General features: G+C 34.9%; 4 protein-coding genes across 10 annotated transcripts in view; 1 reads left to right on the forward strand and 3 right to left on the reverse strand.

The window, feature by feature from the left end:
* On the forward strand, window positions 1-27,821 carry LOC111507416 (selenoprotein F). Of its 5 annotated transcripts, none has more exons than XM_074170014.1 (4): window positions 1-162; window positions 228-343; window positions 398-752; window positions 27,426-27,821. In XM_074170014.1, exons 1-3 carry the CDS (start codon window positions 124-126, stop codon window positions 726-728), a joined length of 486 nt encoding a protein of 161 aa, XP_074026115.1. In that variant the 5' UTR covers window positions 1-123; the 3' UTR covers window positions 729-752; window positions 27,426-27,821. The 5 variants fall into 5 exon arrangements, with proteins under 5 accessions (XP_074026115.1, XP_074026124.1, XP_074026128.1 ...); XM_074170023.1 differs by lacking the exon at window positions 27,426-27,821 and adding an exon at window positions 12,612-13,363; XM_074170027.1 differs by lacking the exon at window positions 27,426-27,821 and adding an exon at window positions 1,273-1,577.
* Window positions 8,580-9,781, reverse strand: LOC111507414 (uncharacterized). The gene is made up of 3 exons (XM_023162704.2): window positions 9,547-9,781; window positions 9,262-9,493; window positions 8,580-9,197 (listed from the first exon to the last, which is right to left on the reverse strand). Exons 1-3 carry the CDS (start codon window positions 9,669-9,671, stop codon window positions 8,655-8,657), a joined length of 900 nt encoding a protein of 299 aa, XP_023018472.2. The 5' UTR covers window positions 9,672-9,781; the 3' UTR covers window positions 8,580-8,654.
* Window positions 11,586-13,931, reverse strand: LOC141480145 (uncharacterized). 2 transcript variants are annotated; one of them, XM_074169995.1, is made up of 2 exons: window positions 13,496-13,931; window positions 11,586-12,504 (listed from the first exon to the last, which is right to left on the reverse strand). In XM_074169995.1, the coding sequence occupies exons 1-2, from the start codon at window positions 13,736-13,738 to the stop codon at window positions 12,340-12,342; spliced, it is 408 nt and encodes a 135-aa protein (XP_074026096.1). In that variant the 5' UTR covers window positions 13,739-13,931; the 3' UTR covers window positions 11,586-12,339. The 2 variants fall into 2 exon arrangements, with proteins under 2 accessions (XP_074026096.1, XP_074026092.1); XM_074169991.1 differs by having other exon boundaries at window positions 13,496-13,856.
* mle (dosage compensation regulator mle) overlaps window positions 24,129-27,825 on the reverse strand; it is a 40,475-nt gene continuing 36,778 nt past the window's right edge. For both annotated transcript variants that reach the window (XM_023163608.2, XM_023163610.2), the window contains 2 exons: window positions 27,412-27,762; window positions 24,129-24,652 (listed from right to left, as the gene is read on the reverse strand). In XM_023163608.2, the coding sequence (XP_023019376.2) occupies window positions 24,317-24,652; window positions 27,412-27,762 (687 nt within the window). In that variant the 3' untranslated portion in view covers window positions 24,129-24,316. The remainder of the gene's footprint in view (window positions 24,653-27,411; window positions 27,763-27,825) is intronic.

A 27,825-nucleotide genomic window follows, 5' to 3' on the forward strand; every position in this document is an offset into this window, starting at 1 on the left:
GATGTTGACATATTATGTCATGTCAATTCTTGTTCTTTTAAAATAATTTAATTTTTAGTTGTTTTGTTCTTGTGCCACTGTTCAAAGAAATTAAAACAGACTTTAATTTAATAGTTCCAAAATATGTATATCGTGAAATCAATATTTATTATTTTATTCGTTGTATGTATTTTTTTTTATAAATATAACTTCTATGTACTTTGAAGTTGAATTTTGTTATATTTCAGAATTTAGTACTAGCCGAATTTTCTACAGAAGATTGTTGGTCCTTGGGTTTACATAAAGCCAATTTACTTTGTTCATCATGCGATCAATTACCTAGATTCAACTTGACAGAACTAATGTGGGTAATTATCTTAGACAAAAGCAGAATAATTATACTGAGATAACATTTTAGGAGTCATTGTAAAGAATGCTGTCGTCAGGATGATGTGGGCCCAACAGAAAAAACATATCATAAAGCTGTTCTGGAAGTCTGCACCTGCAAATTCGGAGCATACCCTCAAATCCAAGCATTCATTAAAAGTCACCGGCCTTCCCTGTTTCCAAACTTACAAATCAAATATGTAAGAGGCTTAGATCCCATCATCAAACTTTATGATAAGGATGGACATCTGCAGGAGACTGTAGCCATTGAAAAATGGAATACTGATTCAGTTGAGGAATTCTTGAATACTCACCTGGATAAAATTGATGATGAAGACTATTTGAGAACAAATATGGTCTGATGAGCTATAAATAAGATATTTTCAGTAAGTTTATTGAAGTGATACATGAGTTCCATAGAATATAGAAATTAAAAGGACTTTAGTATTGCTTGATTTATATACCTAACATAACTAAGTATGATGATATTGAATAATCATCAACAAGAAAACGTATCTCAGTTGAGAATAACCTAGCAAATCATTATTCAAATCTTAACTTTTATTACATATTTCTTAACAGCTTTGATCTTACCCCCTACAAACGACAACCCTTAAAGTTGAAAATTGTGCGAGCTAAGGATTAACGAGTTCTTACCTTTCAGCGTGTGATGTTTAATCCACTTTTGAAAGGAATAGAAGATGTCTAGATAAACAGTCCATATTAGTATATCAAAGTAAATGAACCAAAATATATTGCCTGATTTTCACTGGACAGTTTACAAAAATGTAACACATTTTGCTATACAATAACTTCCTCAATATCACGGCTGAGAAGAAAGAAGAAGAAACATAAAATCCACATTTTGTTCCGATTCACACCGAATATAAAATTTTTACTTTGAAGAGTTCCTGTCACTGTTATCTGCCCTAAAAAGTTGATGGAAACTTAGGCACTTTTTGATGAAGGAAGCACAGTTACTTTGACGGACTTCAACCTTGCTGAGGAGATGGGAATAATAATAATAATAATATTTATTTCGACGGCAAGTTTCCATATACAAGTAAAACAATTGAGTAATTATGAAACCCACGAGGGTTTCCCCTGTGTGTGGAAAAGGGTATATTTAACTTAAGCCTAGGAGTATTGAGATCATGGAGTATTACAATAAAATTAAATTTAATATTCAATAATAAAATTATATTTTTAAATTCATGGTTTACATTTTATCTAGAAATAATGAGTGTTTAGAAATAATAAGTGTTTTTCAGGTCAATATATCGATGGATTTTTAAGCGTGGCAACGTATTAATCCAGGCGATGAGATGTTTTCGGAATGATTGCATTGATATGATTATTTTTAGTTCGTTGGGTATCATATTGTAACACCTGGGTGCTAGAAAGTTATAATTTCTCATTAATGTGTTTTTCTTGGATCTTGGTAGTGTGAGTGTGTAATGTTTATTTCGCGTTTCATATGTGTGTGTTCTACTGGTCGACATGTTTTTATTCAAATGCTGTCTTATAATGATTTTTACAAAGTATAACTGTCTGACGTCCATTATTTTGGTCTCTCGATATAAAATTTCAGTCGGGTAATCATATGGTTTTTTATAGATAAATTTGAGTATCCGATTCTGTATCATTTCCAGTGGTATTATATGGTTAGAATAGGCAGCTCCCCAGGCAATGATACCATAGTTGATATGACTTTGTACAAGTGCGTAGTACATTGTCCTCATTTGTTCTAGGTTCAAACAATTAGAGTAATGTCTCATTCTATATAGCACAAATCTGAGTTTTTTTACTGTGGCGTTTATATGATCATGTCATTTGAGATGTGGATCAATGATTATGCCCAAGTACTTAGTATTCTGTGCTGCGGACACATTGACCTCTTTGCCATTGTTCAAAATAACTCTGAGTGATTTATATTTAGGGAGGAATTTTTCATATGATGTGAAAGGTAAAAATATGGTTTTTTCAAAGTTGATTGTTAGCAGGCGACTATCAAACCATTGTATGATTTGTTTAAAGTCTTCCTTCGCAACCCTTTTCAGCTCAGCCCAGGTTTCTTCCGCATAAAGCACCGCAGTCTCATCAGCAAAACTGATAATATCGCCTTTAACTAACATGGTGTATAAATCATTGAGGTAAATATTGAAAAGGATTGGACCTAGAACTGTTCCTTGGGGAACTCCATAATCGACTGTCTCAGAATCACTGTATTGATTATCTATCCTTACGCTCTGTGTTCTTGATGTTAAGTAGTCTTTCATTAATTTATGCGTGTTTCCTCTGAATCCTATCCTTTCTAGTACCTCAAGTAGTTGGCTGTGACTTACTGTGTCGAAGGCTTTTGCTAGATCCACGAAAATACATAAACTGGTTGTTTTTTTATCTATGTATTGGCTGATTTTATTAACTAGATGACTTATAGCGTCCTCCGTGGACCTGCCTTCTCTAAATCCGAATTGGCGATCAGACAATATGTTATTTTTCTTCATAAAGGAATGGATGATGTAAATGGTTCATTAAAAATGTATTGGACCAATAATACTTCCTATACAGATGACTGATCAAAACGTGTCAATTTTAAAATTCAAGGAACTCACAATCAGGAAATTTTTGACATGTCAAACGTAAGAAACGTTTCAAATAAACTTCCTTTTCAATATGTATATGTCAAAAATTTAGCTACAACTTGGAATCAACTGTCACGAATTTCATTGGTCAATTTTAGAAATGCAAAACCCCTGATTTTGATTGATCGGGACTACATCGATTTAACAGTAGCCAGAGATGTTATACAGGGGTCTCCCATTGGACTTGTTATAAGTTACGTATGCGTAACTCTATCCCTAAGTGATGCTGGGTCAGCGAACTCGGGTTCATAACCTATATCAGAATTAGGATGTGTGGTTCATGTAAATTCTTTATATTTCAAACATCGAGTCAAAACTTACTATTCCATGACCTGTTATGATGGATAATTTTCAAGTTGAATATGACAAATCTAATCACATTTGAGAAGAAGACAAACAGGCGCTTCAAATTATGGAAGAAACATGTAGTAAGTTATAAAACAATTATTGGGAAATTGGTTTGCTTTGGAACAAATAAAATATCAATTTGCCAGACAGCAGAGATACTGAGTTGAATATATGTACTGTAGAGAAGAAAATGCAGAAAGATAAGTAATTTGGAGAGCAATATTGCAAAAAGATGAAAATTCTGTTGAAAAAGGATACGCAAAAGTCCTTTGTGAAAATAACAAAAAATATGAAAAAAAAATATCCAGAAGCATTGAAAGCTATTGAAAAATATCATTACGTGGATGATTACCTGAACAGTTTTGAAGGAGTATCCAGAAGTATTGAAAGCTATTGAAAAATTTTGCATGGATGATTAGCTAGACAGTATTGGAAACGAAGCAGAAGCCATTCGCCAAGGCGAATTCATGTAAACTCATTTGTCCCCTACCTAACAGAGACTGATATATCAAACATCATTAAATTGCTGAAAAATAAAGAATGCTCTGGGATTGATGAATTGTCACTGAAGCTGCTGAAAATTATCGCCTCTAACAACACTAATCAGTTCATCTCTAGCCGAAGGAGAGTTTCTTAACCGATGATAATTTCCCCTACACAGAAAAAGGGACAAACAAACAATAGATAACTACCGCCAAATATATCGATTGACAGGATTTTCAAAGGTGCTTGAACGCTGTGTGTACAATGTAGTAATCAGTTTTGTAGAACGCTATGACCTATTGAAGCTTTCTCAACATGGTTTTAGGAAAAATAAATCAACGGAATCAGCAACATACCATTTACTGAATTATGTTTACACTTCCTTAGATAAATGAAAATATATTGTGTCTCTTATGTTCGATTTCTTAAAAGCTTTCGACTACCTAAATATTAAATTCATATTAGAAAAACTTAGTTATCTGGATATAAGAGGTGACTTGTCAAAATGGTTTGAGTCTTATCTTTCCCACAGAAGTATTCTCATCAAAGTAGACCAACAACTATCGAATGAATGCACTACTTCTCTTCTTCCCCAAGGATCTGTCTTGGGGCCCTTAATTTTTCTCTTTTTTATAAACGATATTCCTAATCATATTACCGCAGGACAAGTAACAATGTTTGCCGATGACACAACAGTTACAGTCTGTGGAGAAACCCTTGAAGAATTGCATATTAATATAGAAAAAACTCTCAATAAAAAGAAACAATGGTGCCAAAAAATCGACTCATTTTAAATACTGACAAGACAACCTGCATAGATTTCCATATGAGAAAGCCAGTTACAAAAACCTTTTATAAAAATCTAATGTTTACTGACAGCATCAAGTTACTCGGGACATGGCTTAACTCAGATCTTAATTTCTTATTCCACATAAACTTTGTTTGTAAACAATTCAAAGCAGCATACTATGCAATTCTTCATTTGAAACCAATTTTGGACCTAAAATTTTGAATTTATACTATGCGTTTGCATAAAGCCATATATCAAATAATATTGCACATGGGGACTGGCTACTGAATGTAAAAGAGTTTTCACTTCTCAAAAAAGAATAATTATACTATTATTTAATTTGGAATACAGGGAGCTATGTAGGACTGTTTTCAAACAACACTATTCTGCCTTTCCATTCTATTTTCATTTTGAAATGTGTAACTTATTTGAAAAGCAACATTTCTGCCTTCAACGTGTTAGGAAGTCATCATAACCAAAACATAAAACTGCAACATTTGAAAAGTCTACATTTTATAATTACATATTTCTTTCTAACAACTTGCCAAAATGTATAAAGAATATCAATAGCTATAACAGCTTTAAATATGCAACAAAAAATACCTTCTGGAAAATAGTTTTTATTCTATAGAGGAATTTCTGGCATTGCAATCCAAACAATGAATGGTCACCGAATAAGTAAAAAACTTAATGTGTAAAAATACATATAATATAGTTTTCTTTTTACCTAAATTCTTATTTTTTTATTTTATTTTTAACTATGTAACGTGAAATTTTTATATTCTCATGACTGTCAGTGACTTTGTTGACTTGCCAATTGTACTCTGTACATATGTAAAGATGGCCAATAAACACTACTACTACTACTTCTTCTTCTATTCAAAATGATGAACTGGATCAATTCTAGTCATGTCCTGACAAATTTACCTGAATTACGATCCAAAAGTAGTACCGATATTGAAAAATTACCCACGTCTGAAAGAACATTAGGTTTAATATGGAATACAAAAGATGATCTGTTTTCCAGATACATTTTTGAAAAAAACACGAAGAAAATACTTAACAGACAATATTTCCAAGAAGAGAGAACTATCTTAATGGGTAATGTCAGTTCCTGATTCACTTGGCCTGTTAGCAGCTTTCACTATACAAGTCAAAATTTTTATGAAGGAAGTATGGTATCAAAAAATTTATTGGGATGAAAAACTCACTCCTGATCTATTTGGAAAATGGAAATCTTGGATATCTGCAGTGTACAAAATAAAAAAATGGAATATTCCTCCTTGGTATAGATTTAGAAGTTATATTGTAGGGAATTCAACTACATACTTCCACTGATAGCAGTGAAAAATGATATTCTGCTGTGCCACATTTCCTAAAGATTTCAGTGATCAGATTACATCTTTGATAATGGCCAAATCAAGAATAACTTCCTTGAAACCCATAACAGTACCCATAATTGAACTTCAAGCAGCTCTTCTTGGATCAAGATTGGCTGATACTATTGCAAATGGTCAGAGCCTGAAAATAGATAAAAAATTCTGGATTGATTCTAAAATAGTTTTGAGTTATATTAAGTCACATCCGAAGAACTATAAGATTTTTGTTGCCAAAAGAAGAAATTTCCAGTAATACAAATCCTGATAAATGATATTGGCTCCCTCAAAGTTTAATGTAGCATGTGATGCACTGTTTGGGACCTTTGGTGTAGTAATAAATATTACTGGAGTTTTTTCCCAACACCAAACCTTTATTTTAACACTTCGACACATGTTTCGATCACCAAGTTATCATCTTCAAGAGGAAGATCAAACTACTTGATCTCCCTGTTGAAGATGATCACTTGGTGATCGAGACACGTGTGGAGGTGTTATAACGGTTTGGTGTTGGGAAAAAACTCCAGTAATATTCAATGTAGCAGATGTGACCAGAGGTCTCTGGAACATTGATAACTTCCGGAATTGGTTTGAAGGTCCAAAGTTCTTGATTTTTGGAGAGGTTAAATGACCTTATTCTGTAGAAAAGATATAAGATAGATCATGTTTTTATAATCAACGAGAGTTGTGAAATTTTCAATTGAGTATTCAGTAAATAGCAATCACCTAACTTATGTATCTTCCGATCATCAAGATGCAGAAGCCTTGACGCCCAACCACTTCCTTATTGGAACTTCCAATGATGTGAATTCACAGGGTAATTCTGCTGATATAAATTCACTTGTAAGAATGAAAACATTGGCGAGTGGTATAAAGATATGCGGACCCTTTATAGAAACGATGGTTACGGGAATATGTACCCTCGCTGATAAAGAAAAGAAAGTGGCAGTTCAATAACAGGGATGTTGCAGAAGGTGACATCATTATTATTGCAGATGATAGTTCTCCCTGAAACTCATGGCCAAGAGGAAAAGTTACACACTTTTTTTTTTGGTCCAGTTGGCATAGTACGGGAAGTCGAGGTGATTAGAGCAACAGGTGTTCATCGTCGTCCCATCACAAAAATAATTTTGTTGAAGCCAAAATAGTCATTTGCGAGCCCCGGAGGATGTGAATTAATTTCACACCTAGTATTGAAAAGTTGAGATTGTTTTGTTTTATATAGTTACAATTATTATTGTCAGTTTTGTTTCTGAATAAAAATCAAAACAGTCAAATTAAATCTTATTTTGCCGAAAATAAGAAGTTTGCCCAAACACTGTCGTATAGCAAAACATGTGTGGCGGTTTTGTAAATTGTCTAGTGAAAAATCACAATAAAGTGTTACTTGAATATATTATGGATTTTCATCAAGTATCGGCCAATTCCATCACATATGTATTTTGTCTACCACCACATTAAAATCCTCAACGTAATATTAATAGTCTGAGAAAATAATTTTTGCCATTTTCCACTCAGAAGCATTAACAGGTATGCAAAAAAGATCGGATAATTTTCATACAACTCTTGGATGCAAACAAAATTGGTTCCATATGGATATTTACAGTAGCTCCATTGTTACAAATAAAATAGGATTTTTCTATATTTGTCGTTTTCTGGGTTGAAATCATTAACCTAATCTTGTTAATGGAGCAGAGTTTGATCACTTGATCAGAAACATATTGCCATTTAATCAATATTATGTATTGAAAAATATATTAGTGACCACCAAATATTTGTCTCGGATTTAATTTGTAATATATCATAACTACAATTAACTTTGAGTAAATCTGAATGTTAAAAAGTACAAGCCCTATAATACTAGAGCCCATGTAACCCAGCACAATTGAAACTACAGAGAAATTGTAAGCGTTTTGTGCAAATTATTGAGAAGAATAAAAAAGGTACCACAAACTTTTTGACACTGTAATTTTTTGGAAAAGTGCCGAAAAAAACATCTTTCCGAATTTTCAATACGTTTCTAAAACATAATTGATTATACAATACTTACGAGTTTCAAATAAATATCTCATTTCTTTAAAAAGATGAAGCACTAATTATGCTATGCACACAGATGATACAATTTTTATTTTTCGATTCTAAATTACTCCAAAATAACAAAAAAGTTGAAACTATTGTTATTACTATATATTAAAACCAATGTAAATTATTTTATTTCACTGAATCAGAGTAATTTACTTGAAATACCCTCTCGCACACTAACGACCTCAGAATACAGTTGATGGAAATCAGTATTTAAAAAATGTCTCAAAAACATTACCTCACCTTGATATCCTTTCTAATTAGTTTTACTTTTATTGTTCATGCCAACATTTTTAAAAAGTGCTATATGGAGTAATTCGAGGCATGGACCTGATACTCAAAGTTTAAATTCGTTTACTGATTGTATGTTATACACATATACTTGAATTTTACTGTCCAGTCCTGTTCTTCAATATATTCTGTACCATTTATTAAGGAACCATTAAATAGTTTCTCAATTCAGATATAGTCTATTGCAAATTGAAATACTTTTTGTAAATACAATTTTTATTTACAATACTTTTTGATTCGAAACCAGCTATACAATGAAATTTGTGTGGTTCCTCAGCATGTCAGTGAAACATAATCATCTTGAACTTCTATGTTAGAAATTTTCCTTAAGTTCTTACTGAACTTTTTAATAACTTTAGGAGTTACTTCTGTTTTTCCACTATGTTTCAAGTATGCATTTATAATCTTCTTTTCTAGTTTTTTATAGGATATTCTGCCTTTAGAAGTAACAATGCGGATTATTTCATCCTGGAAACTGAATTTTTCATTTTCAGTTTGAGTTTCTTCAATAATTGAATTCTCTTCAAGTTTAATTTTTTTTTTAGAAACAGTCACATCTTCATCCAAATTTTTCCTCTTGGCTTTTGAGTTTTGCTTCTCCACTTCTACTAGTTCAGTATTATCCGATGGTGCCTTCGAAGAACTTTTTTTTAGTTCATCAGTTTTATTAATAGTGGCATTTGATTCACTACCATTTTTAGTATTATTTTCACTTTTATTTGCAGACTGTTCATTTTTATATTTCTCTATAATATCCCACACTTCTTCAACTTCTTTCATGTTAACTCGGCCTCCTGAAGAACTTTTTATGAAATTCTGAAAAAAAAAAAATAAGTGAATAAATAAGGGTAATTTCTTTAAAACATATTTCCAAATTTACCAAAAATTTTGGTTTCTTCCTTGGAATGTTGGTGAATGTTAATATTTTATTCAACAGATTCCGGTGAGATGGTTTCATGTTGAGTTCTTTATTCATGACAGACCTCACCATTTCCACCCAGGATTCTTGCTTAACTTCACCCTTTTTTACAATTCCATTTGGTAATGATCCTTTTGCAGCATATCGCTCCTCTTCTGTTACACACTTTGTATGAACTACATATTCATCTTCCCTTCAAATAGAGTTATTGAAGTTTGAACTTGAACACTTTTCATGAATAATTACCTATAATCCTTGAAACAATCCACACAAGTCAAAAATTTGGGACGTCGGCACACAAATGCATAGTGCTTCTCAACCTTAGGTTTTTGCAAACTCTCTCCACAATGATTGCAAGTGAATACTACCATTTTTAGCAAAACAAAATTGTAAAATCCTTAATGTACTATAATAATGAAAGTCCAACAAACAATCAGAAACAACATAGGTTATGCCTGACAAAAGACAAAAAGGTTATGTTGGAAATAGAAGAAGAATGCACATTTCGTTTCCACTGTTCGTTAGCCAAGTGGGTCATCTGGTAATTGGCTCTTGATAGATACATGTGTCAATGTAAAGAAAATTATTTTTGATTTGGGATTTTTGATATTGAAAGGAACTGATGACAGACAACAATCATTCACATGAAAATATGCTCAATGCAATTGTTATTTTGCGATTCGCAATAAAAATGCGAGTATTCGGTCAAGCATGAACGTGCATTTACTCTTTACTGTATTTGTTGTAGCTAGTGACTTGCAGAAGTTTGCCTTATTTATGAGTTTCTAATGTAAAAACTGTATGATTGGCCGATGAAGTATAGTTCAAAATCGTAAGAAAATTAGAATATATTTACAATTTATGATAAAAACGAAAGTGTAGAACCCGTGTACCCGTCGATCGAAATTCATACACTTACCTTCTAACAGGTGAAATTGTAGCTCAACTTTTCACTGCCGAAGATGGTGTTATAACATTTGGCGTTTCGAAAAATAAAAATTTACTTAATTACCTATTCACTGAGTTCAGAAATAGCCAAATAATTAATGAAAGTTGAAATGTCTATTTTTGAAATCATTAGGTTAGGATATTGAAGTGATTAGATGTAATAAATTTCAAACTTACTTTTGGTTTATGCAAATTGCTTGAAAAAAAATTACAAGGGAAAAATAAGATTCTTATAAAATAACTTTTGTATGGTGCACTTTTTGTCCAGCTTTATTCATTTCTTTCGACATCGCACTGGCTATTGATAGATATAATCATAGGTATTATTAATTCAAATAACATTTTATTCCGATATTTTACTGAATAACTTTCCAAACCGCAGCTCGTTCACTACACGTACCTCAGAAGCTTTCTAATGTGTAGTGTTCATTCGGAAGACGTCAGTCTCAGTAGTGCTCATACTGAAGTGTATGGCGTTTAATGATTGGCAACACTGATATTTATCCTCATATTTTTCATACACAGAACTATAAATTAGGTTTGTGTTTTCGTATAACCCGTATAACCAACCTTATAGGTTTGTTCTGGTTCTTAACATCCGAAACTGTTGAATTGGTTGAGGCTTTCGCGGCCAAGGTTTTCAGTGTTACGATGTTCGTTCGGGTTTGAAGGCCGTCGTGGTTTGGAACTGGTATCATAACGTTTCGCCCAGCACGAGAGTATTATGAGAACTATGTCAACGAACATACCCAGGTTGACGAACAACGAACATACGTCAACGAGAGTCTAGTAGTAGATCTGTGTTAAGGTGCGTACAGACTAGAGCATTCGGTCCGAATGAGCATGCCGAGGCAGAACGAGCATTCAAATGTGGACGAAGGCACGCACCGCACGAGGCATGCTCGGGTTGTGCGGCACATGTGCTCAACCCGATCCAAAAGTTGTCGGTCCATCAAAGCGAGGCAACGCTTGTAAGGGTCAGTGTGGACGGGTATGCGTTGTGCAATGCGTTGCATACCTACAGTAAAAAACATGGAGTGGTCGCAAGAAGAAGTTTTAGGTCTAATTAAAGAATATCAATCACGGCCGATGTTATGGCAAGGAGAACGCTTGGGCTGAAATTGCAGCGGTACTCGACAGAGACGTAAATGAAGTACAGACGGGAAAAGGCACGAGTTAAAAAATCATTGGGTAGTGGAAAAGGTAATTTGATTCTATCTTGTTAGTATATACGATTAATCACGAACTCTCTAGGTACTGATGACATATACAAGTCTAAGTGGTTTGTATTCGAAGCCCTCAAATTCCTAGACGAAAATGAACCAAGGAAAACACCAGACGTAAGTACAATTTAATGTAAATAAAATATAATGCGGTATGTTAACGAATAAATAAATAAGTAGGTATTCGTATATTGTATTTATACGTGTACTTTATCTGGTTATGCATATACTTCTTGCCAAGGTACTACCCCAGATGTTATGAAGTAATCTCTAAATTCGTCCCTTACAGCCTTAGCATTGCAGGTTTATCTTCGGGGTACATCTCTAAGGGGTAAAAGGGATGTTCTTTCATCTCTGTCGTTCCGCTAAGTTCCAGAAATTGTGCTTCCCTCCATTTCTCTATCTACAGCTTCAACAGGAGTGTATATTCCTCTAAACGATTTACTTTTACGCAAAAAATTGTGCAGGCAAGCCACAGTCATTACAATTAATGTTGCTTTGTCTGCTTCTAAAAGCATCGGTTTGCGTAAAACTCGAAACACGCTGGACATGATACCGAAGGCATTTTCGACTATCCGTCTTGATCTGCTTAGTCGGTAATTAAATATTCTTTCTGGCGATCCTCTGACGTATGTTCCTTGGTAAGGTTTCATTAAGTTTTCCGTTAGCGGAAAAGCGGCATCACCCACAAATACGTACGGAACTTCATTTCTCCTTCCAAAAAGTGCTCTAGGAGCAGGAACATTTAAGGCATTGTTCGTTAGTCTTTGATATAGTTCACAATTTTGAAATACTCCTCCATCAGAGACACGTCCCTGATAGCCAATATCAACATAGATACAATTGTAATCGGCATCTACAATGACCATTAGCACGATACTGAACTCTGATTTATAATTAAAAAAACGCTGCCGCTCTTTATAGGGGCTTGTACTACGTGCTTGCCATCAATGGCGCCTAAACAATTTGGGAAATTCCATTTGTTCTCGAACTGTTGAGCGATTTCTTCCCATTCTGCTGGTGACGATGGAAACTGTAACAAAAGAAAAAAAAATAAGAAACTTGTTAGGTATATTGTTTGTGTGTATTGTATTTCTTGAGGATTTTTCTGTCGCTTCCATAATTTTTTTTGTTTTTCAGAGTTTAGCAACAGCTTCCGAGGGAAACGAGATTGAGGAAGAAGAAAGTGACGATCTTGACAACACACAGTCAGAAAATATCAGCGAACTTGAATCCACACCAGTAATTGATACTGGAACCACACACCAAAATACCCCAAAGAAAGCATTTAAGTCTCCCAAAAAATGTGTCATTAAACGCAGCAAAGTTGCCGAAAATCCAATGGTTTCTGAGGCATATGGGTATTTAAAAAAAGTGGCGTCTACATCTGCCTTCACTCCCGTGTCAGATGATTGTGCAGTCTTTGGTACCCACGTTGGAAATGCAATTCGTAACTTCGACGCTCGGCTACGTTCAATTGCTCGACACAAAATAAATAATATATTATTTCAGTAAGAGCAGACTCAATATGATCAACCAACAATATTTCCTCCGCAACCTACTGTCGTATTCCCTCAGCAACCAGTACAAACTACTCAACATCGGGTTATGACACAGCCAGTAGCTCAACTAACGTTATTTCAATCCAATCCACAAATATTCACGCAACCTCATTTCACACCTTATTCATCTTTTATAGGCAGGACTATTTCTCCCGCAAATACGTTTTCTTCAAGCTCCCAACTTTCACCGGTCACTTCTGATTCGCAAACATCCATATCCCGATCATCCACCCCTCATTCCACGCCTCAACCTGATTTACCTGTTTACTTCAGCAGTTACAATGCTGAGATTGATGGTGACCAAACACTGCTTTCATAAGTCAATGTTGAGTGTTTCAAAAAAAGAATTTGAAACATTTCGATTTTTCCCAAAGGTCAGATATAATTCTTTTGAAGTTTAGTTACAATGCGTTGCTTTACATGAATAAATTTTGTCACTAATTAACTTTTGGTTTTACTTACCTTTATGTGTTCTCTGAAACAATCAACTATAGCCTGACAAACTTCGGGCACTATTTCTGAGATGAGCTGTTTAGAAATCTTAAATAAATATTGCAAACTAGTGTATGAATCCCCTGTTGCAAGGAAACGTAAAGTCACTGCCAATCGCTCTTCTGCACTAATACACCGCCTCAAGTGTGTATCCTGTTTTTCAATTTTGCTTTTAATCTTGTCCAAAATAAATCTAAAGTCATTTTTTGCCATTCTTGTAAAGTTCTGAAAATTTTTTCTTTCACCTGATAAATAGTTCAACAATAACGTATTGTTTAGGGTACTATGACGACTTCTGTTCAAAAACAGTTGCGGTGACCATCGTCAACGTTTACGTCGTTTCTTCGTTAATATACTGTGTAAAATAATAAACGAAGTACTAGCTATTCCCAATGGATCCATTTTCTCTCCAGGAGCAAACAGACTGAGCACAAATGGGGCAAATGCTGCCTCATGCGGCGCGGGTGCTCTCTTCCGCACCTGTTCTGTGAGTCGTTCAAAGTTGTCTGCACGAACATTCGTTCTGCCTCGGCATGCTCATTCGGGCCGAATGCTCTAGTCTGTACGCACCTTTAGTAGTATGTGGTATCAAAGTTACTGTACAAAATGTACTAGATAAAATACTTGGAGAGGTGAATGCTACTAATATAGAAATAATAATAGAACCAAGTGAATGTGAATAGATAGACAGTGAAAGTGTTCATAATGACAAAAACAATGAAAACACAAGCAACGAATCTGGTAGCACCTCTACAAGTGATTCAGATTATGAGATGAAATTTTTAATGAAGAATAAAATATCTAAAGAAAGCAGAAAAATAATCAAGTCTCAGAAATTGAATTCTAATTAGCTTTAGCAGTAAGTTAGTTTTGTAAAAAGAGGGATGTTATGCGAACTATGTCAACGAACATACCCAGATTGACGAACAACGAACATACCTAGGTCAACGAGAGTCTAGTAGTAGTATGTGGTATCAAGATGATGTATCTTGTTTTATTATATTAAAGAAGTTAATTAAAATGCATGTTTGTCTGATTAATACCAAGAATATAACAGAGAGGGCTGGCTTCTTCAGAGGTCTATTTATCCTGATGGTTCACCGATGACAAGTGATTTGCAAGTTCGTCGTCTTGATTTCATTCAAGCTGGAGCCTAGCTCTCCTACCCTTTAGACTGGCTTTTGTCAGAGAGACTATATAGTGATTTCTAGTTCGTAAGCTGTATTTATGTTGACACAGGTAGCCCGCTTTTCTAGTTGGTGCGTTGTTATTGATTCGAAGTGTTATTACCTGATACATTGCGTTGTACTGCTGCCACCTCAGCATCTTTGGCTGAAGTGTAATCACCTGTTACATTGCGTTGCACTGCTGCCACCTCAGCATCTTTCAGTATGGGATTCCAAATCCGGTTAAGCGTTATCGCCTTTTTTGTTGTAGTTTTCGGTATGTTTATGGGTTTCTATAGGTTCCCGTACGGGCCGACTGTGGTATCCATGGTCGGGTGCAAGTAGTTTCACATCTTCAAACAGTATCGTATGATCTCCTTCGCTAACGCGTATTCCGCTTCTGCTGATTTTTCTATTTGACCTAATCTACAGTTTCTCCGATGTTCATTCAGCCTTGTACCCATGGATCTATTGGTGGTACCGATATAAACTTTTCCGCAGGTGCATGGTATACGGTATACTTCCACAGCTGATAGTGGATCTCGTTTGTCTTTCGCAGATCTCAGGCTTTGTTGCATTTTCCTGGTCGGCTTGAACACTGTTTTTATGTTATGCTTCCCTAGAATTTTTCCAATTATATCTGTAACCCTAGAGTTACGTGCAACCGTTTCTACCGTAGGGTGCCACCTATCGTATATATGAAGAGATTGAGACGAGAAAATACTGTTGATCATTCCATTTTGTTATGTACCGTATCTCTGAAGTCAGTTTAAATGTTATTTAACCTCAATCATCAATTATTTAAATCAAATAAATAAAAAACATCCTAGAAAACAGCTCAAACAAATTTCCACATGAATGCACATGAGCAACGGGAACTGTTCTTAACAGTTCAGCCTCGAGAGCAAGAACGATTCGGGACGGTTCAAGACAGTTTAGGATCATTTCGCAGTCGAAACCAGAACAGAGGATTCATCAATCCGAAATTATCCTCAATAAACCAGAACGCTCTATATCAACTGCACATGATCCTGACGTCCTAGTACCTAAATTTCGTAGAACCAGAACAAACCTAAATATTGAGATTAGATTTACTAGTGATAGGCACAGCAGACGTGCCCAAGCCGGAGAACAACTTTAACAAGTTGGCGCTCTACGTGGACGACACAGCTTTGCTGGCGAGATCAACAAGCCAAGCGCATGTCACTAGATACTTGCAGCAACAGGCAGATATATTAGAGGAGTGGGCCAACCTGTGGAAGATCAGTATAAACCCTGACAAGAGTCAGGCGATACTGTTCCCCCAGAGGATGGTACACCTGAAAGGAAACGTCACCTTCAACGGACAAAAGATTCCGTGGACCAACGAAGCTAGATAACTGGAAGTCAACCTAGAGATAAGATAAACTAAGAATAATATTCTATTTAATTTTTATGTATTGAGAATGTATTGCTCATTTTGTGCATCGAGTTCTGTTAAAATTTTGGATAAACGTTTCATTTCATTAATTTTTGAGATAAACGACTGTTCTCAATTGGCTTTGTTACTAGGTGTATTTCGTTCACATTACTCCTATTCCAGACCGGGTCAGTTTGGCCAAAAGTTATTCGCTGTCCTACCCGATCAAATAATATTGAGTTCAAAACAAGTTTTGTCGGAAATAGCCCATTCTGGAGATGGATTAGTGTCAACCTGTTGACTTGAAAATGACAATATAGGTAAAACAGAGCTTCTGATACAAACAATCAAGAACAGCTATATGTTCAAGTTCTGCGATGCAAATAATGTCAAATCTTAGTCAAATGCAACGACCATAATGATTTAGTATTTTGATCATACATCAAAATTTTTGAAATCCTTCTCTTTGCTTGTTCAGCATTTCATAAAACGCTGATGCCAAATAGGTTATGTAGGCATCTCAGCTTTGCGAGAGCGCGAGTTCTGTCAGTAGGTATATCTTTAACAAAGATTAAAATAAAGATTCAGCTCAAATTTTTCGCAGCCAACCCTACATCATCGTGTTCGCAATGAAATAGCGCTTATTGATGCAAGAGACTGATGTAAATGACTAATATCGACTTACCAGTTTATATCTGTCAATCCAATACTTATACCAGAAAAAAGTTAAGTAACCTAACGTTTGTATATTCGATAGTACTCATACTCAGGAACGGTAGAATATTTTTATAATAAACAAATTACTGTGATGTTCCAAAATCATTTTTTCATTTATTCGTTTTCTGAACACGATTTATTTTTCAATAGGCCAAATTTCACTTGAAATAATGTTCATCAATTAAACAGATGGATGAAGGTTGTTTGTAATTGGGAGCTTAGACTATTATCAAAAAAATGAAACCAAACTAGTGAAGAACATCACAGGTTCACAGATATTCGCACATGCACCCACCAAGGGCCACACACACGCACGCACGCACGCACACACAGTGTGTGAAACAGAGGAGAACGAATTTCTGAGGGATAATTTAGTTGAAAAACTATAACAACACTTCCAAAATACAAATCATGAAATTATAAAATATCAACAAAAATTTATTGACGCTCCGGGGCGACTTAATTTTAGTGGTGCATTTGCTTTTTCAGCTGCAGGAAAACCCGGAAAAACCTGCAGCACCACATCATCTGAAGATCTTGATCTGCTAATGTCCTCTATCTCATAAAACAAAATGTAGGGTGTATCCAGAGACTCGAATAAATTCAATACATCGCCAGAACACTTTGTGACACGACAATCGTCAAACTTAAACCAGTCCGTTTCGTCTTTGACCAAGGCGTAATAGTGACCAGATTCAACGCCAGAACCACTGAACAATGATTGCATGAAGACTATAATAGTGGTCTGCTAGTTTGAAGTGCTCATCAATTTCGGACCCTCGTTAGAGTTTTGTGCTTCCGTCAGAGGTTGAGTCATGTTTGAAGATCATCAGTGTTATTATTAGATTGACTGGTGCCTCAGTTATACATGTTTTCTTATAACAGTCAGTTAGTTTGGCGCATGTTTGGCCATACAGTAGATCATCACCTGTTAAAAGTTCCATTTTCAGATGATTTAACAATAAGCTTTGCACGGATTGGTTATTAGTTATCTTAGGAAACGCTAGTTGAAGTTCTAGAAATTCATATACGTTTTTGCTACCTCTTGAAAATTTACTACAAAGTAAACAAGTGAGGATTTTTCCAGCAATAGATTTATAAACACAAGACGAAATAGACTGTACGGAATCTTTCAATCCAGACCGGTCAGGAGTATTGATTCTGCTGTTCTTTTACTTACGAATAGTATTCACCAAGAACCCCAAGAGTTTGGAACAATCCTCTTGTTGTCCTAACGAGTATCTAGTGGACTTCAAAAGCCTCCAGAAAATCGGTTGGAGAGAAAGATGATACATTACGAAACTGCAGCTGCATGAACAGGTGTTTGAGTTTGGTGAATAAGTAGGAAACATTCTCGTTCTCGTTCTTGAAATTCTTCGTCATGAACAACACTTGTAAAATGCTATTCATGTAGCAAGTATTTCACAAATTATCTAATCCAATTTTCTTCTCAAGATTTTCAGGACAACTCTCTATACTGATTCGTAAGGAGGAACATGTTTCACAGAAATGCATAGGAACCATTTCTCAAGGTGCAATCGATCCTTCCAAGTGATGAAGGGTTTCATGAAGCTCTTCCACTGAAAGGGATCCAGAACCACTAGGACTGCAACTCATATTTGGGGGGCAAGAATGCCTTGAGTCCATTGACCGCACTAAAAAAGAAGAAGGTGGATCAACCACTTGCGAATTAACCTTGATAGGAGGCTGATGAATATCTACATATCTCGGCTTGTTTTGAAGATACTTTAGTTCCGTACTGAAATGATGGCAATGCATGATCTCATCAAAACTATGTGAAGGTGGAAAGTTCCAAGGACCGAAGCAGCATTATCACGTTGAATAGCAATACAAATTCTTTCAATAAAAAAAAAAGTAGAACGGTGATCTTTCGTTGCTTGGCCTATTCTCCTTCCGAGTTCATAAACGAATAACAGAGACTCCGGGCCATAAACACCAAAAGTTTCAACCACTACTGGATGAAACAGATAGTTGTTACCAAGATTTTGGTATTTTTTTCGTTTCAATTTTTCGCCAGACAATGCTGCGGTTCCAGCAGACTTCGAACTTTCGGCTAGATGGGAAGCCGCAACCGTGTCAACGCAAGAGAAGTCCCATACCACAGGTTTACCGTATTTCCATGGTATGAGAGACATACCATCTGGTCGTTTACCATCATCTCGACTGGTACCTAAGGGTTCCAGAATTGCAGGAACATCCGCTGACACCATAGCTCGTTTCAATATGTCGTTCACCTGGTGATGTCCAGATGTACGCCTTGCACTTCTCCTGCAATATTCCGCAGCATTCTTCAGCTACTAACCAAAACATCACTTGGTGCAAAATTGAGCAAGAACCACCTCAATTCAATTTTGTAGAAGATTGTGGCTTGCAATTCAACTCCCGTAATTTGACAATAAATGATCTTGTGGATGTGTTCTTCACGCAGGCATTTTTGGATCTCCTTGTAACGCAGACTAATCGGTACGCTAATCAAGAAATAGGTAAGATGGGCCCAATAAGAAGATCCTCACGATTTACTCGCTGGAAGGATGTTGACGCTCCGAAAATGAAACATTTTCTGGGTTTGTTACTACATATGGGGCCTTGTACGCTGCCAAGTATTGCGCATTATTGGAGTACTGATCCTTTGTATAAAACAACATTTAATTATGAGTCGCAACCGATTTCAGCTCATTTTGCGATTTATACATTTTGCTGATGATTCTATAGACAGCAACAACAGACTCTACAAAAATGAGACCCATTTTGAACCACTTCAACAAGACCATGCATGAGAATTATGTTCCGGAAATCAAATATCAAAAACAAAAAGCACAAGTACGGTGTAAAACTTTATGAGCTGAGTGAATCAGACAGGATTGTGCTAAGGATTGTGTCCGAAACAACAACCGAATTGGGTTATGCTATGCAGCAGATGTAGTTTTTGAATTGATGGAAGACTACTTGGATAAAGGCTACATGCTCTTTACAGATAACTTTTATCACTCTGTCGCGTTGACAAAGACATTTACTGATAGGAAAACATATATTTGTTGGACTCTCAGATCCAATAGAAAAGGAAATTCACAGGATCTGGTAAATAGGAGACAAAAAAAGAGCTTGCGTAGCGTAGGCATAATCTGTAATCTGTTTTTCCGTTAATCAGCTGTCACCCTCATACGAACGACAACTCTGACAAGTTGAGAAACTTGTGCGAGCTAAGGTCTAACTAGGTCTTACCTTTTAACGTGTGATTCCTAACACGGCATGAATCAATTGTTCTCTGCAAATAGAGAGATAAATGAGACATTCTCACTATATTGAACATGCACAAAGTACAATCTGGGGAAGTTCGAAATACGAATGGCAGAGTAGCAATGAAACCAAACATTATGCAAGAGACTACAATAAAGTATAGGAATGTCTGGCGTTGACAGTTCAGATCAGATGCCGTCATATTATTCTGCTTTACGGAAAACAATTATATGGCCGAAGAAATTGTTTTTTTATATTTTAGAAATATTTATTCACATGGCTCATTTGTTATATCGAAAAGCAGCCAATTCAGACATAAGAACTCTAAAATTCCTAATCATAGATGAAATGCCCAAAAAAAACACTATACCTCACAATCCTGAAACATTTCATTATTTGGAGGCCACATCACCAACTGAAAAAAAAGTGCTTCCGACTAAACCTTGCCGTGTTTGCACGGACGAAAAACGCCGGGAGAAACAGCGTATTTTGTCCAGTATGTGAAATAAAACCTGCCTTGTGTGTGGACCAATGCTACAAAAACTATCATTTATGAACGAATTTTATAAATCATATCTTGTGCACATAAAAAGGTTAGTTGATAAAAGTTACGTTTCCCTTTCTTTTTGAATATATACTCGGTTTATTTGTCTTGTGTCTTTCTCGTTGCCATATAGATTTGAATGGATCTATCGCAGACGCCTGATGTGTATATTTAGTACGTATTACCTACGAGACAATTCGTAACCGGCGCGGCGTTTCAGAATACGAGTATATATGTAGTGTGCTAACTGTGGAAGACTGCTCACTACGAATTATCTCGTAGGTGGCCATCAACGTGTTATATTACAAACAACCACATCATCCTGATGATTATTAGAGACGGAATACAAGTATGTTAGTTGATCATAAATATTTTGTTGTACCTACATTACAATTTTTCAGTAATGTTGAAAACAGGTAAAAAGCCACTAATATTCGTCGTTATGTCTACTTATATTCTTTCAATTATTGAGGTATGTTGTCAGGGGCATCGCCAAGGGGGAGATCCCGCCCCCCTGCTTTTTCGACTTGGGAAAAAGTTGGGAAATTTTGGGCCATGAAGATAGAAAAAAATAATAGTTGAAAAATTAATGAAAAGTAAAAAAATAAAAATGAGAGAAAAGAAAAGGAGAGGTAATAAGAAAAGGGAAAGAACCAGGAGAAGGTTGGGATTTCCCAACATGCATAACTTCAAGAGAATTCTGAGTTGTTTGAAATCTTCAAAAAAGTTTAATTTCTCCCAAATAAGAAAACAGTCCTGAATAGTCCACTAATTTTGAAGTGACAATTTTACAAAATTCCCAACTTTTCGCCGTTTTTCCGACTTGGAAAATTTCGGGCCGTGAAGATAGAAAAAATAATAGTAGGAAACAATAAGCACAATATTATTTAAGTGTTGTTTCCTTTCATTTGTATTGAATATTCCTATACATGGTGGATATGATGGAAGACCAAGGACCTTTGTCCAAAGTAGAATAATTCCCATTATTATTTTTATAATCACCAAAATTTATTTTTGTTTGTGCATACCCTAACGGGCATAAGTATTCAGGCAATCTTTGGATAGCCAAGTAAGAAAATTGATATATTATAGTAGTAATAATCCCTAGGCTTTCATTTCTTCGAAAGTTGGGAAATTTTGCTGGTGGAGTTGGAAAAATTTGGATTCCCCCCCCCGGTTTTTCTTTTGGCTACGGCCCTGTATGTTGTAGGTGTTTCTTTCCAACTTGAACATTAGACAACGTTAGTAGAACTTCACAAATTTGGCAATGTAGTTTCTCTCCTCGATGTTCATGTGTGAGCCTTATGCAAAATAATTTTTACTTGTTCTCTCCTGTTCCGGATACCATAATTCCATGGTCTTGGAGTCGACTTGATTTCACCATTCACTGTTCCAGATGTCCCTCAGCAAGTCTATTATGTATTGTTTCTAATATGTGTAAGAAATATTGAAATATGAGATGAAAAAGAAATGTTAAAGGAAAAATGTGAAAATTTAATTCTCAAAATTGAATGATAAAACATTGAAACTAGTTGATCAGAGCATATCTGCTGCGCTTTTTTTAAAAAAATAATGATAAAATTGGTATATCTTAGCAATGATTTCTTTTTTTAATTTGTTTCTTCCTCAGTTAAGATGGTTTCGTTTCCCGCCGTTTTCGTTATTTTTCCTATACTCGGTTTTCATGAGTTTTTTCGATGTTTATTTTAGTGTCCAACCGAAAGTTCGGTTTCCTGCTGAAACTACGATCGAAATCGAAAATGCATTCGGGAGTTTCCGCGCTGTGACCGGTCATGTTCGGCGCGTTGAATTTCATACAAAAGACGAAGACATTTTGCCGCGTCCACGTGCCTAATCATGTCGTGAGTTACTTTGTTTATTACATAAATATTAAGTACCTATTATGATATTAGGTAACAACTTAAATAAGTAATTATACTGTTAATATTTCTGAAAAACCATCAATAATATTCAAAAGAATGATCTACACCTCACCTATTTTAAGTATTTTTAAGGTGCAATTAATATTTTTTCTTAAATAAGGGTTTTTATGTTGATTATCAATAAGTAAAAATATCGAAGACTGCATAACGTGATTTAAAGATAAAAAATGGAGACTGACTGATTATAATAACGTTTTCTTCATTTTTCCTTCAAAACATAATCCTTGTAAGGAAGTTTCAGGTTCAGTTGAAACTGAGACCGTTGCCGAAATTCGTTTTCAGTCGTAAAAACCAGTTTCGGTCAGACACTAGTTTACTTTCCAGATTTGAATTATGTCACTCTATATTGGTTTCCTCTATGCAAAACTTGTTCTCTTTCAGTTTTGCCCCTTTTATTTCACTTCTAGTTAAACTGAGATAGTGAAAAAGAATTTTCCTCTTTTCCAGATCTTCTTGACTGAGAGAATCTAACGTATAAATTCCTGTAATTTTCAATTTGTAGCTGATGATTTTTCATCCGTTGGGAATGAAATGCAATCAAAATTAATAGTCATTTTCAATTATTTTTCGAAGTTTAAATTTGATCATTATATCATAATTTGAGTGGGACTTCCAAAATTTCTCTAATAGTTTTTCCAAATTTATTTTAAATCCTTAAAAAATAGGTTGGAATTTTTCATATTGCTATCTATCAAAGCTATTCTTTCTTTGATTTCTATTTTCGGCTTTCTCCATTTTTTTTAGCTTCTCACAGAACTATTCTTGTGCTAATACATGTTTTGAGTTCAAGACTGCAAAGACTAAATGTTTACTTTTTCCATAAAGCTGTACAAGTCATCTATTGCAGCTGTTTTTTTCTTCTCTCCTATAGTATTTCAAGAAGTATTCGCTACTGGAATTTTTATCCTATATCTGGCTTATTTTGTGTACTTTATTGACCTTTTTAGTTAAAAAGTGCCTGAAGACTGTATCGAGGATTATGTATTAGAGTATGTATTAGAAAATAAATATTTTGAAATAAAATCTCGAAATAATCATCTCTCCCAACTACCATATCTGTAGGTTTTGGTAAATGCCTGCCGGAAAACAATTACTTCTCCAGCTAATACCACACTAGCTATTGAATTATATCTGACAGACATCTCAGAACATTCATCTCTCCCAACTACCTACACCGTAGGTTTCTGGTTAATTCCAGTTATTGATATATGATATTTAAATTTATGAGAAAAAACTACTTTTTTATGCGCAAATGTGAAGGAAAGTCCTTCGTGGACACGCTGTGAATATAGTCTTTGAAAACAGTTTTTAGATCAATACTTTCGAATGTTTTACTGAGTACAACTCAATATGTCTGTTCAATTCAACTTGTAAAGTATATGATAATGATATATGGATATTTTATCATAATTAAATAGGATGAAAGGTAGAACTGGAACCTATGCGGTAGAATATCTCTAAAATGTCTCTGTTTCCACACCAGAAGAGAATAATGTTTGTTCTGGTGCTTGGGAACAGCTTTTTATCTATGCTTTTTAGCATAGATAATTTCATTAACAATAAAGAAGACACAAAATTCAATTCATATAATTTTAATAAATTATAAAAACTCATCAGTTGATTACATTACATGTAATGACTGAGCAGGTTCAACTAAAAAATTATTTTTATAAATAGTAACAATGTTGAATACATTCAGTATTACTATATCCACGAAATTGAATGCAGAAATTTTCCTAGTACTACAATTAACATTCATTCAAATTAATAACCACCCCTGAAACCCCCTCTCCCGCCTCTGTACCCACTACCTGAGCCATCTCCATATCCGCCACCCCGGCCTCCAAAACCACCTCGGCTGCCTCTGAATCCCCCTCCATATCCACCACCTCTACCATTGTATCCTCCGCCATTATTGTATCCTCCACCACTATTATATCCTCCTCGACCTCCCCTGAAGAATTTAGGAGGAGGACCACTATATCCACCAATAGAATGACCTCTTGGTGGTCTATTCGATGAAAGTATGCTGCTTTTTGCCCTTTCGATTTCAAAACTTCCCGCGTGTAGTTTACATAGTTCCTTTATCGTAGAAACAACCTGAAAAATTCAAAATTCAGTAATGATCACCCGAGATGTTTATTCTGTATGAAAAGAATTAACCACTTATTTATACATATTTACATTGTAAATATAAAAAATCAGAAGAATAAGATTGTCTCAATATTAATATATCCCATCTTCGTACCTAGGAAGGGAAAATTTAAAATTTTTACTTCCTGGTCTAAGTTTTAAAAACCCTAAATGAATACCCCAATATATAGAGAAAAACACAAATAACTAAGAATGCACCGGGTAGTAATTTTTACAATACCGGGTACCGAGTTTGATCTAAAATTCACAAAGCGGATACCGAGTACGGCTAGGCCAAGTAATAAATACCTAGTACCGGGTACACAGCTGTAAATTGGCTTGCGAACGGATGCACATAACCTAACTTTATAAGAACAGAATAATACTGATCGTCAAAAGAAGTCTAGAAGATTTACATTTTGAAGATCCATTGGTAGAAGACATGAAAGATATGTTTATATATTACTTGAACTTGGCGTCGCCAGGACATTTTTAGACCCATGGTTTAAATGACATTTTTTGAAGAAGATAAAAAGAAATGGTTAAAAATGGAATACTCAGACTCAACGTGGAAACTAACTATCCTGAGAAAAGTGAGTATTTTACATTTACAGTAAGTACCCAATAGAAACCAAAATGATGCTGATAATGTCACTGATGTCATTGCTGGTAATAGTACTGATAAAAACAACTGCAGTCAGCATGAGTTTGAAAGTAATAGTGTTAGCAATCATGAAGAGCATATACCCTTAGCGCTCTTTGCAAAGAGAACTAAAACTGTTTGGGATGCTTTTAAAAAAATAGTACAAAAACCAAAACCAGCATCAGGAAATACCAGTGAATATGAAAAACTGCTAACCTTAGAAGTTGAACAATATTTAAATATTGATTTATTAGACAGAAAGGATTCACCAATTCTCTGGTGGAAAGAAAACTGCAAGCAGTTCCCTAAACAGTCCCAAATTTGCCAAAAGTATGATGTGAGTTCAATTGATATTTGTATTCATGAAAAAATAATCCTATTAGTATTAATTCCTAATGTTTTACAACATGTTGAGTTTATAGTTTTTCTATAATCAATGGTAATTTTGTGTTTGAATTTAAATGTATGAATAAAAAAAATCAGGGGTTCCACAGGGTTCAATCCTGGGACCACTATTCTTTGTAGCTTTTCTGAGTGACATTGCCGATGACACTAATATTCTGATGTCACACAATAACATTGATCAATTAACAAAATTAAGTAACAAGGCATCTAATGAAATAGAAAGGTATAGCCTTGAGAATGGCCTCAGACTGAATAGCAAAAACCAATTATGTCTGGTTCTTGCAAAAAAACATGAATCCAAATTAAGACCTATACTTAACCTTATCTGGTAAATCTATACAATATATGGAAACCATCAAGTTCTTAGGTATTAATTTGGATAGTAAGCTAAGATGGGAAGCACAGATAAATACTGTATGTTCGAAACTGAGCACTATATGCTATATAATAAAAAATCTGCGAGATACTGTATCAGCAGACATCTTGAGACTATTATATTTTGGGATGGTAGTCTACTCTACAATATGGCGTGATCTTCTGTGGGTCGTCTTGTCATTTTGAAAGGGCATTTGTATCTCAAAAAAGGATAATAAGAACGATTTGTCATGCTCATCCAACCACAACATGTAAACCTTTATTCAAGAATCTCCAAATACTAACCCTTCCATGTTTATATATTCTTGAACTGATTATGTACATAAAACGTAACCAAAAATGACCTAATCAGGAATGAAGACACTCGTATGTATAAACTAGGAATGAAGAAAAACTTCGACAACCCTATTCAAGGTTTTTAGTCTGTGAAAATTCACCAAAGCATATTATTATCAAGTGTTTCAATAAAATAAGAGATTTGATAGATGTGAATCTGAGTGACATTCTATTCAAAAATAAATTGAAAAATTTTCTTCTTGAAAAAGTATTATATAATGTTGAAGAATTTTATAATTTGTGATATCTCATAATTGTGAGACTGACTATTGTATGTACAATTTTTCTAGTTTGTTTTGCGACTATACTCATACTATCTTAACAATTTATTTGTAGATTACCTTCTTTTCTTTTTTGACTAGTCTGATAAGTGTTATGCATGTGTGTATGTATAATGCCTTGTATAACCTTTGATTGATGAATAACTTCTATTATTATTATTATAAACTTGTGCAATTACTGATTGGTACCGGGTGAATCTGGGTAAACCGGTTTCTTTGTTGTGTGGCTGGGTATTGTCAAAACCGAGTATTGACTGGATACCCGGTGTGTCCCTACAAATAACTAGAGTTTATAGAACATTTTAAAAACAACCACAGAACAAAAATAATGTAAAAATAACATTGAAGTAGAAAAGAGTAATCCAGTTGCAGGAAAAAATAAACTTACAAGTCCACTTTTTTCATATATGGAATTACAAAGAATCAGTTAAACCACACTTTCGCAATAACCAAATCGAAGTTCTGTTCATTCATCAAGGCATATTAATGATTCAAATCCGAACAATGCCGAAGTATATTAATGATGACAGTTTCCTCCCTATAGGGCGAAACTGATATAGTTACATATAAGTGATATAAAAACATAGGAAGTTTCATTTCTCATTTTTCATTATGATTTCCTACCACATAGTAACGGTTAAATTCATCAATCTATATTCAGATATTCTACAAAAATTAATATTTACCTTCAAATCAACAGGTCCCATTTCCAAAATCTGTTCGGGCTCCTTTGAAGCTCTGATAACCAAACTTTCCAAAGCTGGTCTCAAGGCAACAACCATCGAAGCGACCTGCGGATCCATGTCCAGATTTATCCAATTGTCTAACCTGACAACTCCGTCCACCCAGTCAACCTTCCTGGAACCAAACAACAAGAGATGAAGAGGTGTCACCATGGTCATCTGTTTGCATGACACTGCTCTAGTTCTGATCTTTTCGCCAAATACAAAGAATGGATATGGAAAGCCCTGGTCTTGGTTGCTGCAGTTGACTGAAGTTTTGTGGATAAGAGCAGCTTTGCTTTCAGTTGTCAATACCTGAAAAATTGTAACATTTAAGTGATTCTCTCCAAAACAAAATGAATATTTCAATTCAATTTA

This window comes from Leptinotarsa decemlineata, unplaced genomic scaffold (assembly GCF_025532065.1).
Source record: "Leptinotarsa decemlineata unplaced genomic scaffold, Ldec_3_MD MMD2_P_RNA_scaffold_11, whole genome shotgun sequence".
NCBI classification, from domain to species: domain Eukaryota; kingdom Metazoa; phylum Arthropoda; class Insecta; order Coleoptera; family Chrysomelidae; genus Leptinotarsa; species Leptinotarsa decemlineata.